This window comes from Lipotes vexillifer, unplaced genomic scaffold (assembly GCF_000442215.2).
Source record: "Lipotes vexillifer unplaced genomic scaffold, Lipotes_vexillifer_v1.1 scaffold557, whole genome shotgun sequence".
NCBI lineage: Eukaryota > Metazoa > Chordata > Mammalia > Artiodactyla > Lipotidae > Lipotes > Lipotes vexillifer.
This window is the reverse complement of record NW_006789913.1, coordinates 673,919-689,340: the sequence shown is the minus strand read 5'-3', so window position 1 is coordinate 689,340 and position 15,422 is coordinate 673,919. Positions and strand designations below refer to the sequence as shown.

The following is a 15,422-nucleotide window of genomic DNA, read 5'->3' as shown; positions in this document are numbered from 1 at the left end:
GGGAAACGAGAATTGTGAATCACTGAGTACACACTATTGAAATTCTTTGGTGGTCACGTCTGCTAAAGCAGACTTCTGGCTCTGAGAGGAATGTGTCTGGAGACTATCAGATATAAATACACACATTAATGAATTCTGCATTTCATGGTGTCACAATTAGGATAACGTAGCTTTGGACTGTGTTTTAGGGGGTCATTAGCTAAGTGGGTATTCCTATGTAGATAGCTTCTTGTTTTGAATGATAGAGATTCAAACTCATACCTCAACAGAAGTACATTTTCATGTAACATAGGCCTTTGGATACTTCATGAGTAGTCGACTGTAGAAACCTTAAGTGTACAAATACATAAATTTTTTGTACACCTAGATTTAAATGACCAATCTTAGTGTAAAATGTTTTATATTATCCTTTGGTGTATGATTAAATCATGGGTGCATCAGTTTCTTATTTCACACAGGTATTAACTGTCATTAGCACTATCAATAGCATGCCATTTTCTTGGTAGTTACTTAGTAACAATACTAAGAAGTTTTAGTTCTTAAAATTTTCCATGGAGCCATAAGTTTAAGGGTACATCTAGTAAAGTTTGTTACACTAAGATATACACAGAAAAATCTACCCAAAGCTAATAGGTACCATAGATAAAATTAAATTCTAACATTTATTAGAAAATCTCCATAAAGTATAACCCTTTTTATTTATTCCTTGAGCATCCTTGGAGTTTTTAGGACCACTGTTACCATGGTGCCACCAGTATATCTTCCTTATGACTCCTACAACTACCTGTAAATATAACACAATTCATAAATTGACATTATTATACATCAGAATGTCCCTCAACTTGTGTAAGTCCTTTCACTAAGTATAAAAAGCCATTTGTGCATAATGTAAGACTGATCTGGATAAAATACATGTTTTTATTTTGTAGGTTATTGAAATATAGTGATTTTTAGACTGTTTCATGATTCTTCTTTCAGGGCTAATGCAAATACACCCATCCAGAACAGAAATTTTTATCCATTTTATATATTCAGGTTTCATCTAAGCCTTTTGTTTAGGGGTAAGGAGGTTTTGTTCTCAGGGAGAAAAAAGAATCCTGAAATTTTTACTGTAAACCATGTTCTTTAAGGGAGTAATATAGGGACTTCCCTGGGGGTGCAGTGGTTAAGAATCCTCCTGCCAACGCAGGGGACATGGGTTCGAACCCTGGTCCGGGAAGATCCCACATGCCGCGGAGCAGCTAAGCCCGTGCCCCACAACTATGGAGCCTGCGCTCTAGAGCCCACATGCCACAACTACTGAAGCCCGCGTGCCTAGAGCCTGTGCTCCACGACAAGAGGAGCCACTGCAATGAGAAGCCCGCACACCGCAACAAAGAGTAGCCCCCACTTGCCACAACTAGAGAAAGCCCGCGTGCAGCAGTGAAGACCCATGCAGCCAAAAATAAATAAACAAAATTTTTTAAAAAGGGAGTAGGTGGCGCAGTGGTTGAGAGTCTGCCTGCCGATGCAGGGGACACGGGTTTGTGCCCTGGTCCGGGAGGATCCCGCATGCCGCGGAGCAGCTGGGCCCGTGAGCCATGGCCACTGAGCCTGCGCGTCCGGAGCCTGTGCTCCATAACGGGAGAGACCACAACAGTGAGAGGCCCAAGTACCGCAAAAAAAAAAGGGGGTAATATAATTTTAGTTTTTCTTGGAATTTTCACCAGTTTCTAATGGGTTGGAACTTTAAAAGAAGTCTTATTCCCTGTTTCAAAGCTGGGTTTTTTAAGGTGAAATAATCCCATTGCTATATTGTTATCTTATTATTATTAGTGACAGTTGGACAGTTAAGGAATCCTTTGTTCATTTAGGAGTCACCCTCATTAATTTATATTGTATGCATTCTCTGAGTGTAAACTTCCTATCCTTTTTTGGGGGTTGCAATCTCAAGACAGTTTCCATTCGATATTTTTGACCTCCAAGTATATGTTTGAAGTGATTTTCCTGGTAAACCATATCTCTGTCAAGAGACATTGGTATATTACAAAGAACTTCAGGGCTTCCCTGGTGGCGCAGTGGTTGAGAGTCTGCCTGCCGATGTAGGGGACAGGGGTTTGTGCCCCGGTCCAGGAAGATCCCACATGCCGCGGAGCGGCTGGGCCCATGAGCCATGGCTGCTGAGCCTGCATGTCCGGAGCCTGTGCTCTGCAACGGGAGAGGCCACAGCAGTGAGAGGCCTGCATACCACACACACACACACACAAAAAAGAACTTCAGATCTTCCAAATTGCCATTAACTTTTTCTTTGGGTTGGGGGAGGGATGGAAAAATGTTTTTAATTTATGCCAATAACTTATCCTAAAAAAACTAAATTCTTCCCACTTTACACTTTAAAAATCATTGCCAACAACACGATCTATAAGCAAGATTCATTAAGCTTTAAAACATTACAGGTTTCTGCAGCGGCCTTCTCCCTGGGAAGATAAGTTCTTACTCCATCCACAGATTTAGGCTGAAACTTGAATCTGTTTAGTAACCTCATCACAAGGCATTCAGCTTTTTATAAAACAAACAAAAAAAATTGTCGGAAATAGTGTTCATGAGACAGTTTTCATGAGATAGTTTTCATGAGACAGTGTTACTTTTTGCTCTTCAAAGAAGATATATTGGATTTGGTTTTCTATAACCTGCATGTTAGTCAAAAAGGTGACGTTTTAATTGGTTCAGTTGAGTATTTGATTTGCAGATATTGAAATTTAAGGAGAATTGACAATTTTAAAATTCTTTAGAAATCTGTTTTACTATAGAGTAGCAATTAAGAGCCCTGGTTGTATTGTCAGATGCATCGAGGTGTGAACTCTGATTTCACCACTTACTACGTTTGTGACATTGAGCTAATTATTAAACCCTCCCTTTTCTCTTCCGTAAAATAGGGACAATAGTTCCTGCTTCAGGCTTATGAAGGTTAAATGAGATGATAGTAGTTAATATTTAATGAATGTTAGTATCTACCAGACCTCTTCAATGCTTAATATGTGTTTATTTTAATCGTAGGATAAATACCTAAGCTATGTATTATTATCTCATGTTATAGTTGAGGAAACTGAAGCACAGAGAGGTTAAGTATTTTGCCTATGATATATACGATGTTCTCAACAGTTCTTGGCATATAGTTAGCATTTACTGTATTAGATTTTTTGTTGAAATGAGTGGTTATTATGAAGTTTCCAAATGTATTACGTTTTTAAGTAACTGACCTCTGGCGTAACATTCAAAGGATCTTCTGTGGCGCTTTTTCTTTCCTCTTGTCTCCATAGCTCTTGGTGCTGGACAAGCATCTTTATTTGGGAACAACCAACCTAAGATCGGAGGGCCTCTTGGTACAGGAGCCTTTGGGGCCCCTGGATTTAATACTACGACAGCCACTTTGGGCTTCGGAGCCCCCCAGGCCCCAGTAGGTAAGTGTCAGTCACTTTAGAAGCCTTTACTCAGTTTATTTCTTGCTAATACTTTACTTGCTGACTTGATTTTCCACCCCACCCTATCCCGTCCCTACCAAAGCGGTATATACACATAGGTCATTAAACAATCATGTAGTGCAGAAGTGCTTATAATAGGTCCTGGCCTTCCCCGCTTCCCCACTCCTAGGTTTACTCCCCCAAAGAAACCACTTTTGTTACAGCTTTTAATTCATCTGGCATGTAAGTAAATTTATATCTCTAAATGATGTGCTTTTATTGCTGTGTTTTGCTTAAGTCTACATATATCAATATTTAACTTGTTAACGGTAGATGAGAATTTAGCTGAGTTATCACCTCTGTTTTTTATTCACTTCTCCCAATATATCTGTTGACTAAATTCCGTAAGTTTAGGAGGTTTTTTGTTGTTGTTGTTCAAGCTGGATTTGAGACTTTTTTAAAAAACTAATTACTTATTTGGTTGTGCCAGGTCTTAGTTGTGGCTCATGGGCTCCTTAATTGTGGCTTGCTGGCTCCTTAGTTGTGGCATGCAAACTCTTAGTTGCAGCATTCATGTGAGATCTACTTCCCTGACCAGGGATCGAACCCAGGCCCTCTGCACTGGGAGCGCAGAGTCTTATCCACTGCGCCACCAGGGAAGTCCCCCACAAGTTTAGTTTTATCTATTAAAGTGTTTTTCATACTTCATTCGTTTGAATACCCCTTCCTAGTTTTTGTTATATCTGCCTGCCACCTTTGTTATTATTTCTTATTTAAAATTAACTTACTTTGTAACTTAAATATCTTTTTTTAAAGAAAATTATGTTTTACCAAAAATAAAAAACACGTCACCTGGCAGATATAGAGTAACTGAGATGGATGGATGGATGGAAGGAGAGGAGGAAGGAGTGAGTCTCTGTACCATTAAATTCATCTCCTGTACTATCATGATCCATGTTTCACATTTTGAGAAGCCATGCAAATTTCCATGTCCTTACATACTTTGCAAATTTAAGCCATGTCCTTACATACTTTTTCTTACTCTGTCAACTAGGAGATAGTATTCCTTGAGTCCCCTTGGTCAAGTAAGGCTAATAGTGCTCTTCCTTACCCTTCTTTTTCTCTGATTTCTTTGCCCTTTTTATGTTTTTGTATTGATAAAGTTGATAAAGTACTCTCTCCTAATAATTACTGTCTTTTTTTCTTTGGGGAAAGAATAAAAGTTTCAAATGAGCATAGCATTTTATTATAACTGTGAAAATATTGCTACTTAACCAAGTAATCTTTTCTCATACAGCTTTTTCTTTCTCCTGGAACTTCTAATTATTTTTTTCCCTTGCATTACATTACCTGCCCTTATCACCTTCTTAACACTAGCCCAAATTCTTTTTTTTTTTTTTTTTTTTTTTTTTTTGTGGTACGCGGGCCTCTCACTGTTGTGGCCTCTCCCATTGCGGAGCACAGGCTCCGGACGCGCAGGCTCAGCAGCCATGGCTCACGGGCCCAGCCGCTCCGTGGCATGTGGGATCTTCCCAGACCAGGGCACGAACCCGTGTCCCCTGCATTGGCAGGCGGACTCCCAACCACTGCGCCACCAAGGGAACCCCCTAGCCCAAATTCTTAAGGGTAGTATTAGAATTCTTTTACCCTGGATACCTCATTCTTTGATCTCTCTGTCCTCCTGCAGCAGTATGAACTCTGATTACTCCCTAGGCCTTCAGCATTGCTCTAGTATATTCCCTTCAAGTCTACTCAGTGGGGACTGCTATGTCCTGGATATAGGGTTTTCCTCTATTTCCTAAATTTTCTGGAATGTGTCTTCAGGTAACATGGATATGAAAGGTAAACTTTGACTACTTACAGTTCTGAAAACATCTTCATTTGTTCCACACACTTTAATGTTATGGAATTCTGGTGTAAAAATAATTCACCCTCAGATTAACCATTCTGGTGTAAAAATAATTCACCCTCTTGGATTAACCATTTCTGATAAGAAGTCTAATGCCTTTCTGATTCTTGAGACTTGTTCCCTCCAGGCCCACAACCATTTAGGATTGTCCCTTTGTTCTGAAATTGCAGTGATTTGCTTAGACCTTTTCTGTCTGTTTTCTTTTTGGCCACGCCACGAGGCATGCGGCATCTTAGTTCCCTGACCAGGGAGTGAACCTGGGCCCCAGCAGTGAGAGTGCCGAGTCCTAACCACTGGACCACCAGGGAATTCCTAGACCTTTTCTGTCTTAACATTTGATTTTTTTCACCCATGTTTCTACTTTCTAGAATTTTTTTTTTAATTGTCTTCTGAATCATCCTTTTGGATTTTTTTAAATTGTCTTTCTCACTCTCTGGAAGTTCCTTTTTTTAAGCATCCAGTTCTTAAATGAAGTTTTTTTCTTGAAACTCTGAATTTAATTGCCATTAAAATTTTTTTAGAATTCTTCTGTTCCTTAAATTTTCAGGATTATTTTTGTTTGTTTGTTTTATTTTAGTTTTGATACTATTTTTTAATACTCAGTGATGCTTTCCAGTCGTATTTAAGAATAAAATAATAAAAATCTCACTGGCAACTTGTGTATCTTGGTAGAGCTTTTTCATCAGTAGATTTCATTTGTTAAGTAGCCCAGGAACCAGCTATTAGCCAAGCGTCCTCTAAATGTTAGAATATCACATTCTTAGTTCTGGGATGATACAGGTCCCCTTGTTGCCCTTGTTAACTTGATTTCATTAGAGGAGCTCTCTGATATTTTGACTTATCTGTTGAGCATCAGGGATTAGGAGGATGACAGGGTATAGTAGTTGTTGTGTATATATGCTTTGCATTGGTTCTTCTCTCCTTCCACAGTCTCAGTTCATCAAATTTAGTCTTCTTGAATCTCTCAGCTTTCTGTGCTTCAGGCAGATAGTCCCTCCTTTTGGCTGTAATCCCCTTTGAGTGTACTCCAAGGTATGGTTTACTCTCTCCTGCTTGTCCACTTCTTTCTTCTAGGCATTTGTTATATTTTCTCATCTGTTAATTTACTACCTTCCTATTCTTTGTCATTGTGGGCTGTGTAGATATTCTAATTTGTTTTATCCATAGATTTTAATTAGGTCTTTGGAGCTAGCAGAGGTGAATTAGAACTCTAATTTCTCTGTGAAAATTAGAATCAGTTTTATCATAAAATTATATTCAAATTTTATTTGTTTTCCTTAGTTTTGATTTTAGTAGGAGGTAGCATAAATACCATAACCTGCTATTTACATAGATAGCTTTTGAATGGTTTTTAATAATCCATCTTTTCCCAAAGCCAATGAAAAGTTCCTGACATGAATTTGATATTACAGTTATATACAGTAGTGTTTCTGCTCATTTAAATGTAGTTGTATTGATTTAGAATGTACATCTTTGCATCACAGGGTCTTAGTTATAAGGTGCTGTAGAGCTTGTGGGAGTCCGTTACTTCAAAGCCTTGGCTATGGTGGCTTTCTTACAGGTTAGTCCAGTCCATTGTTTTGTTCAGGTTGATTAGAAACCAAAACCTGCCTTTATAGAATTTCCACCAGGTGGTTCTACTTCTGTCTCCTAAAGCCAAGCAAAATCAGTCTCCTACAATTTCTTTGTGGTAACCTATTGCCTTTCTTTCAGATAAAGTATCAGTTTCTTCTGGTCTCAGAAGACCTGATTTTTATACCTTTTTTCTATCTCTTTTTTTTTTTTTTTTTTTTTTTTTTAAGTGGTTGCTTTAGAGTGTACAGTGTACATATTTAACTTTTTTTTTCTTGCGTTATGCGGGCCTCTCACTGTTGCGGCCTCTCCCATTTGCGGAGCACAGGCTCCGGACGCGCAGGCCCAGCGGCCATGGCCCACGGGCCCAGCCGCTCCGCGGCATGCGGGATCCTCCCGAAACGGGGCACGAACCCGCGTCTCCTGCATCGGCAGGCGGACTCTCAAGCACTGCGCCACCAGGGAAGCCCTATCTCTTTAATCATTTGGTTATGATATGGTTTTTCAGTATGTTTTCAAATTATTATGACCAGAAGTGAATATAACACCAGTAAATGATAGCTTAACTAGCGCTTATGCTTGCTTATTCTCTTATTTTTGCTAACTTATCAGCTGTCTTTTCTGTATTTTATTTGAAATAATTCAGTTAACGGAGAAGATTTCATATTTAAACATACAGAAATAAAGACATCCTCACACACTTTCCTAATTATGTATGTTTGAATTTGTTGAGGAAGTTTTTATTTGAGCATACCCAGGAGGGGTGACCTATACTTGTTATATGGTGGGATCAGCTAGTGCTGGTCAGTGTTTTTCTTTTAATTAATTAATTTATTTTTAAATATTTATTTATTTGGCTGTGTTGGGTCTTAGTTGCGGCTCACGGGATCTTTCATTGCTGCGCGAGGGCTTCTCTCTAGTTGTGGCGTGCGGGTTTTTCTCTCTCTAGTTGTGGTGTGTGGGCACCAGGGCGCGTGGGCTCTGTGGTTTGCAGCACGCAGGCTCTCTGGTTGAGGCACGCGAGCTCAGTAGTTATGGCGCGCAGGCTTAGTTGCCCTGCGGCATGTGGGATCTTGGTTCCCCGACCAGGGAGCGAACCTGCGTCCCCTGCATTAGAAGGCGGATTCTTTACCACTGGACCACCAGGGAAGTCCCTGATCAGTGTTTTTTTAATGTATAATTGGCTGTCAGGTAACAAACTGAGTAGTGAGTATCAGAGTTTATTAAAAATATCCAGAGTTTTTTTAGTCTTATTCAATAGTCCACAGAAGAACATTATGTCATTGGGTGGCTACTTTTCTGTATTTTTTTCTCACCAGTAGTCTTAAACTGGATTTAGGAACTTTCTGAATACAGATGCTTTACTATATGATCATTAAGTTGGCATCTCCTCTGGGTTTCACAATCCTGAGCAAATTTGTACCGTCTCCTAAAATATCAACATACAGTGTTTTAGTATTTAGTGAATACATCCAGTTTTAAGAATGCTTAATTTGACTACAGTGGATCTACCCCTTTTCATTAATTTTATTTTAACTGTTCTGAGTTTGTTGTTGATGCTGCTATTGTCTCTCCACTCCCCCACCCCCCACTCTGCTCCATTGTATTAAATTTTTCAAAATTTTTTGTTTGTGGCACTTCTTTTCTGTGGATTATCTTATTATATTTTGGCTTTAGCCTTATTTTAAATGTTTATAAAGGAAAAAGTATTTTTATTTCTAAAGTAACTTGTGTGGTTTTATTTTATTTTATTTTATTTTTTTTATTTTTTGCGGTACACGGGACTCTCACTGTTGTGGCCTCTCCCGTTGCGGAGCACAGGCTCCGGACGCACAGGCCCAGCCGCTCCGTGGCATGCGGGATCTTCCCAGACCAGGGCATGAAACCATGTCCCTGCATCGGCAGGTGAACTCTCAACCACTGCGCCACCAGGGAAGCCCTGATTTGATTTTTTTATCAGTATTTGTTTTGAAATATTTATCTTGTGAAGAGGTTTCTTCATCAATCAGGATACAGTGCAGATTTTTTTGTTGCTGTTTTCTTTTTACCGTGTACAATTGTAGATCATTGTTGCTGTCTGATGACGTTTGTTCTTACACTTTTTTTTTCTATTTCTTTATTTTCTTTCTTTATTTTTTTGGCTGTGTTGGGTCTTCGTTGCTGTGCACAGGCTTTCTCTGGTTGCAGCGAGCAGGGGCTACTCTTCTTTGCTGTACGCGGGTTTCCCATTGTGGTGGCTTCTCCTGTTGCGGAGCATGGGCTCTAGGCACGCAGGCTTCAGTAGTCACAGACTCAGTGGTTGTGGCTTGCGGGCTCTAGAGTGCAGGCTCAGTAGTTGTGGCTTATGGGCTTAGTTGCTCCGCGGCATGTGGGATCTTCCCGGACCAGGGCTCAAACCCATGTCCCTTGCATTGGTAGGCGGATTCTTAACCACTACGCCACCAGGAAAGCCCTGTTCTTACACTTTGAAAGAAAATGGGGTGATCTTTTTTTCCTTTCAATTTTTACTTAAATGTAATATGACTATCAAATGCAAATAGTAAATATAAGGATGCCTTAACAGCCATTTTCATTTGCTACCTTCTTCCTCTATATTCTCAGTATACTTAATATTTTTTATTCTGGAATTTTTTACTTATTAAATTAAATCAAAGATACTTTGTTATTTCCACATTGTCATTTTTAACAACTACTTAATCCACCATGTTGATGAATCATGATTTTTGCAACTGTTAATGTTGGACATAGGTTGTTTCCAAGTCTTGACCATTATAGATAACGTTCAGTGAACACTTACAAATATGTCTTTATTTTCCTTCTAGTTTGATTAAGTCCTTGGGTTAGATTTTTATGATTAAAATTATTAGGTTAAAAAATATAAAAACATTACTTGCTCTGTGTACTGTCATATTGTTTCTTTTAGACATTAAACCAATTTGCAGTGTTTCTAGAAGTCAGACTGATCCCTTTTTATATAGCTATGCCATTGATAGATAATGAGGTAGATATAAAATTTCTTCACGGTTGTTTAGGTTTACATTTCTTTGATTATTGGCAATAATGAACACCTAAGTAAAATTTTATGTGTGTTGTCTCTTATGAAGTGCTCCACATATCTTTGACCTTTTAGATTATTTGATTGTTGATTTTCTTCACAGTTTGCTCCTTTGCTCTCAACCAGTAATGCCACTGAGTGAGTCTGAACATTTTGAAGAGAATCTCCAGTTCTCTTGATTTAAGGCACTGGATCTTTGGACTGACATCTTGCTTTTTCTTTTCTTTTTTTAAAAAGCTTTGACAGATCCAAATGCTTCTGCTGCCCAGCAGGCTGTTCTCCAACAGCACATCAATAGTCTGACATACTCACCTTTTGGAGACTCTCCTCTCTTCCGGAATCCCATGTCAGACCCTAAGAAGAAGGAAGAGGTAAGTTTAAGGATGTTTCTATAAAATCTGTTCTCAGAGTAGGAGAAACTTAGGTGTAATTAAGCTTTTAAGACACATTATTTATGCTTTTCACTAGGCCAGGGGGTAAATTATTTTTGTATCTGGAAGCCAGCATGACAGTGAAATAAGTGTTGAACTGGAAGTGAAGGCTGAGACTTTTCAACAGCCCTGATATGAGGCAGATATTATACTCATTTTATAGTTGAGCAAACTAAGGCTCACAGAGGCTGATTTCTCTAACATCATAATGTCTTAAGTGGCAAATCAAAGTTTTTTTCTCCTAATTTCTACATAGCTTTGTCTTAATCTCTTAGGCTCTAGAAATGATCTTGTGCTCACTGTGTTATGGCATTAAAAGTAGTCTTTGGTCGGTTTAATCCTTTTTTACCACTTACAGTCTGTGAGATATTGGGCATCTCCTTTTGCCTCTGAATGTGTTTCATCTGTAGAATGGGAATAGCAATGCTGTTCAGTGTTGAGAATTAGAGTAAGTTGCTCAGTATACAGAAATTATTATTTAGCCATTTATGTCTGACTAGTTACTGTGTTCAGCACTGAGAATACCTAATAAAAATAAACAAGAATTTATTCTCTAAGAGCTTGCTATCTAGTGAGGAAGATCAGACCTGTACATGCTTAAATTTACTCAGCTTTAGTATAGTATATGCAGTAATAGAGAGATGAGCCCATCAACTGATGAATGGATAAACACAATGTTGTATGTCTATATAATGGAATATCATTCAGCCATAAAAAGGAATGAAGTGATGATACATGCTACAACATGGATGAATCTTGAAAACATGCTAAGTCAAAGAAGCCAAACGCAAAGGCCACATGATTCTATTTATATAAAATGTGTAGAATAGGCAAATCCATAGAGACAGAAAGTACATGCTTGCCAAGAGATAGAGGGGACTTCCCTGGTGGTCCAGTGGCGAAGACTCCGCACTCCCAATGCTGGGGGCCTGGGTTTGATCCCTAGTCAGGGAACTAGATCCCACGTGCTGCGACTAAAGATTCCACATGCTGCAACTAAAAAGGTCCCACGTGCCACAACTAGGATCTGACACAGCCAAATAAATAAATAATAAAATAAATGAATGTTAAAGTAAAAAGAGAGAGAGGTAAAGAGAGGAATTGGGAGGCATGGGATTTCTTTTTGGAATGAGGGAAATGTTCTGGAATTTAGTGGTTGGTGGTTGTACAGCCTTGTAAATATACTAAAACTCAACTGAATTAAATGCATTAAAATGGTGAATTTTATGTTAGTGAATTTTATGTTAATAAAAATTTAAAAATATCACAGAGGGAAGAACATAGATTCTTGGGTGAGTTTGATAAAGGTTTTCAGAAGAGGTAAGGTTTAAACTTTTTTTGAGAACATATGTAGAAGTTGGTAGATCTAGTTCAAGACATTCCGAGCAAAGGCACAGAATTGTGAAAGATCACAAAAGAGATTTGGGAAGGTTTGTTGTTACTGAAGTGTAAACAGTCTGCATTGTGAAGAGAAGAATAAACTGTGACGGGTTTTATATTTTAGATATTGTTGTTTCAAGTGGTTATATAATCCCATGTATACTGTTTAGGAAAACAAATGTATAACATCCTGAAGATGCTATGGAGACATAGTAAAGGTGCCATCAAAACCAACCTGAAGGGCTTCCCGGGTGGCGCAGTGGTTGAGAGTCCGCCTGCCGATGCAGGGGACACGAGTTCGTGCCCCGGTCCAGGAAGATCCCACATGCCGCGGAGCGGCTGCTCCCGTGAGCCATGGCCGCTGAGCCTGTGTGTCCAGAGCCTGTTGCTCCGCAACGGGATAGGCCACAACAGTGAGAGGCCCGCGTACCGCAAAAAAAAAAAACCAAAAAACACAACAACCTGAAGACTAATTAATTTGGTTGTATGTCTCTTCCACTAACTTGTAATACCCTCAAAAATCAGGGAGAGTAATTGTATTATTATTATTATTTTAAATTTCTTTCTTTTTCTTTTCTTTCTTTCCTTTCCTTCCTTCCTTCCTTTCTTTCTTTCTTTCTTTCCTTTCTTTCTTTGTTGCTGCACACCAGCTTTCTCTAGTTGCAGCGAGTGGGGGCTACTCTTTGTTGTGGTGCGTGGTCTTCTCATTGCAGTGGCTTCTCTTGTTGTGGAGCATGGTCTCTAGGCACGTGGGCTTCAGTAGTTGTGGCATGTGGGCTCAGTAGTTGTGGCTTGCAGGCTCTAGAGCATAGGCTCAGTAGTTGTGGCACACGGGCTTAGTTGCTCCGTGGCATGTGGGATCTTCCTGAGCCAGGGCTCGAACCCGTGTCCCCTGCATTGGCAGACGGATTCTTAAACATTACACCACCAGGGAAGTCCCAATTGTATTATTTTTATTCTTAGTGTTTGACTCATGGTAATTATCAGCGTTTATTAAATGGTGGATAAATAAAGCCTAATATCTATCCATTTTCTCAGAGTGATGTAGATTGCATAAAAGTTGAATATTTATGGCTGTGTCTCAGTTTTTCTTGAAGGATAAGATCTTTGGTTTAATTGAAAAATAATTAGGCTTAGAATTATTTTGGTATTATATTTTCTTAAAATTGAATGTAAATATTATCGTCTTTGTTTTAGAGAGCAAAACAACTGCAGGCTATTCTCTTTTGTAAGATGAAGAGAAATGCACAAGGTATATTAATATGTTAGTACATTTCGATTTACAAAGCACTTCAGATGCAGTATCTCAATTACATTTTGAAACAAGTCAGACAAACCCATTGAAATGGGGGCTGGGGAGATGAATGAAAATCAATTATAGAGAAATAAAGACAGTTACATTAGCATTCACACTTACATACAAAGTTGGGTAGGAAATCCTTGTGTTCTGAGAGCCAAGACTACAAGAGGGATCTAGCAGGTGAATGGCAGAGATGAGGTGTGAACTCTGGTCTTCTGATTTTTAAGGCCAGTATCATATTTGAGTTAAACTAGAACTGTCCTTGATTTTTTTGTTTTTCAGAGATTGAAACCAACAAATCCAGCAGCCCAGAAGGCTCTCACAACACCTACGCATTATAAACTGACACCCCGCCCTGCCACCAGAGTCCGACCGAAGGCTTTACAAACAACAGGCACAGCCAAGTCACATCTCTTTGATGGGCTAGATGACGATGAACCATCCTTAGCCAATGGAGCATTCATGCCCAAGTGAGTTTCTGTTAAATTAGATGTAAAATATTAATATAAACTAAGTATAAAACTGTTTACTTAAATGTGCTACAAATGTTATATATACATTTTTTTCTTAATGTGATAAATATAGAATATCATGAAGAAGAATAAAAATAACTCGATCACTCCCAGAGATAATCATAGTTAACATGTTTTGGTTAACATGCTTCAAGTTTTGCATATATCATGTTATTTGGTTTTGTTTTTGATAAGCTAGTGCTAGTGCTTACATTATTTTAAGCAGAAATCACTGTTTTCTTACAACTCAAATTGACCAAACTAGTTAAGAAAAAATATATATACATATACACACATTTGTTTTCATTCCTACACATATAAATATTAAATAATAAAATAATAAGTAATTACATTGAAAATAAATTCAGGAAAGTATGTAGAAGAGTTGTTGGTAAACATTGAAAATTATACTTAAAGTATGCAAACATGCCTTATTAGAGTGTTAATATATATACATGGGGGAAAAAAACTGAGGAAAAATACATACCAAGGTGTCAACGGTAGTTAACTTCTGGAGATAAAATTTCAGGGCATTTCATTTCTAAGTTGTTTATTTTTCTAGATGCATTGCTAAACACACACAGAGGCTTTTTTTAAATACCGAATACTTTTCTAATCAGAAAGGAAAGCTTTTTTTTTTTTTTTTTTAAAGCTTTGGGGGGGAAAGTAGGAATTCATCTCTTATAGTTCTTAGTCTGTGAATGTTATAAAGTTTAAAAAATTATCACTCCTTTTTTTCTCTTAAAAGTATGTTGGACAGCTGCTTCAGAAAAGATGGAAAGTCCGATTTTATGCATTTCTTCAGAACATCACTGGATTATTTTGAAGGCAGGGACTATGTATTATTCATGTTTATGTCTCCAGCATTTAGCAAATTGTTCGGCACAGAGTAAATAAAAAGGGCTTAGAATCACCCTTTTTAGTCCAGTCATCAGATCAACAACTTTCAGGGCAATTTCACCAGGTCTTAGGATCTACAAATACGATATACAAATAGAGAGGATTGGAGTGGGAAAGCACAAGTTTTGCTGTTAATATGGTATCCCCTTCCTGGCTTCTACTTCTGTGGTGTTGCTCTCAACAGTCTTTACTTGATGTATTGGAAGTACATGGTTTACCTGTCACTTTTCCTTGATTTACTTTCCTGGAAATGTGGCTTCCTGGAACCCCCCACTTTTCTAGTTGTTCCTACCTTACTGGTTGCTCCTTCTGTCTCCCTTGCTGGTTCCTGTTCTTCCTGGCCTCCTAAAATTGGAGTGCCCCTAGGCTCAGTTCTTGATCACATTATCTTTACTCACTCCCAAAGTGATTTAATTTAATTCAAGACTTTTTGATCATCTGTAGTCTAATTCTCAAACTTTTATCTCCAGCCTGGACCTCTCTCGCAAACTCCAGACTCTTATATCCAATATCCAGCCCTACTCAGCATCTCCACTTGCATGTCTAATAGACATTTATTTCAAAATTAACATGTCCAGAACTGAACTGATCTTCCACCTTAAAGCTGTTCCACCCAAAGCCTTTCCTGTTGCAGATAATTGCATTTCTATCACTCTAGTTGCTCAAGCCAAAAATTTTGGAATCATCATTGACTTTTTTCATACATCCCATATCTAAGCCATCAGAAATCTTTGTTCTACCTTTAAAAATTATCCAGAATCTGACCAATTCTTACCACCTTCACTGCTACTAATTACCTTGACCCAAGGCACCATCATCTCTTGACTGAATTACTGCAATATTCTCCTAACTGATCTTTTTGCTTTTACCTTTGTTCCTTTGCATTCTGTTCAGAATACAGCTAACAGTGATTCCTTTGAAGT

General features: G+C 38.4%; 1 protein-coding gene and 1 non-coding gene across 2 annotated transcripts in view; one reads left to right on the top strand and one right to left on the bottom strand.

Annotated features, from left to right (window-relative positions):
* Nucleotides 1-15,422, top strand: part of NUP98 (nucleoporin 98 and 96 precursor) — a 98,471-nt gene that overhangs the window by 35,619 nt on the left and 47,430 nt on the right. Inside the window, exons 12-14 of the mRNA XM_007463033.1 lie at nt 3,300-3,440; nt 10,214-10,347; nt 13,370-13,557. Coding sequence (XP_007463095.1) covers nt 3,300-3,440; nt 10,214-10,347; nt 13,370-13,557 — 463 coding nt within the window. The remainder of the gene's footprint in view (nt 1-3,299; nt 3,441-10,213; nt 10,348-13,369; nt 13,558-15,422) is intronic.
* On the bottom strand, nt 5,586-5,657 carry TRNAE-CUC (transfer RNA glutamic acid (anticodon CUC)). The gene has a single exon. It is a non-coding gene; the product is annotated as a tRNA-Glu (tRNA).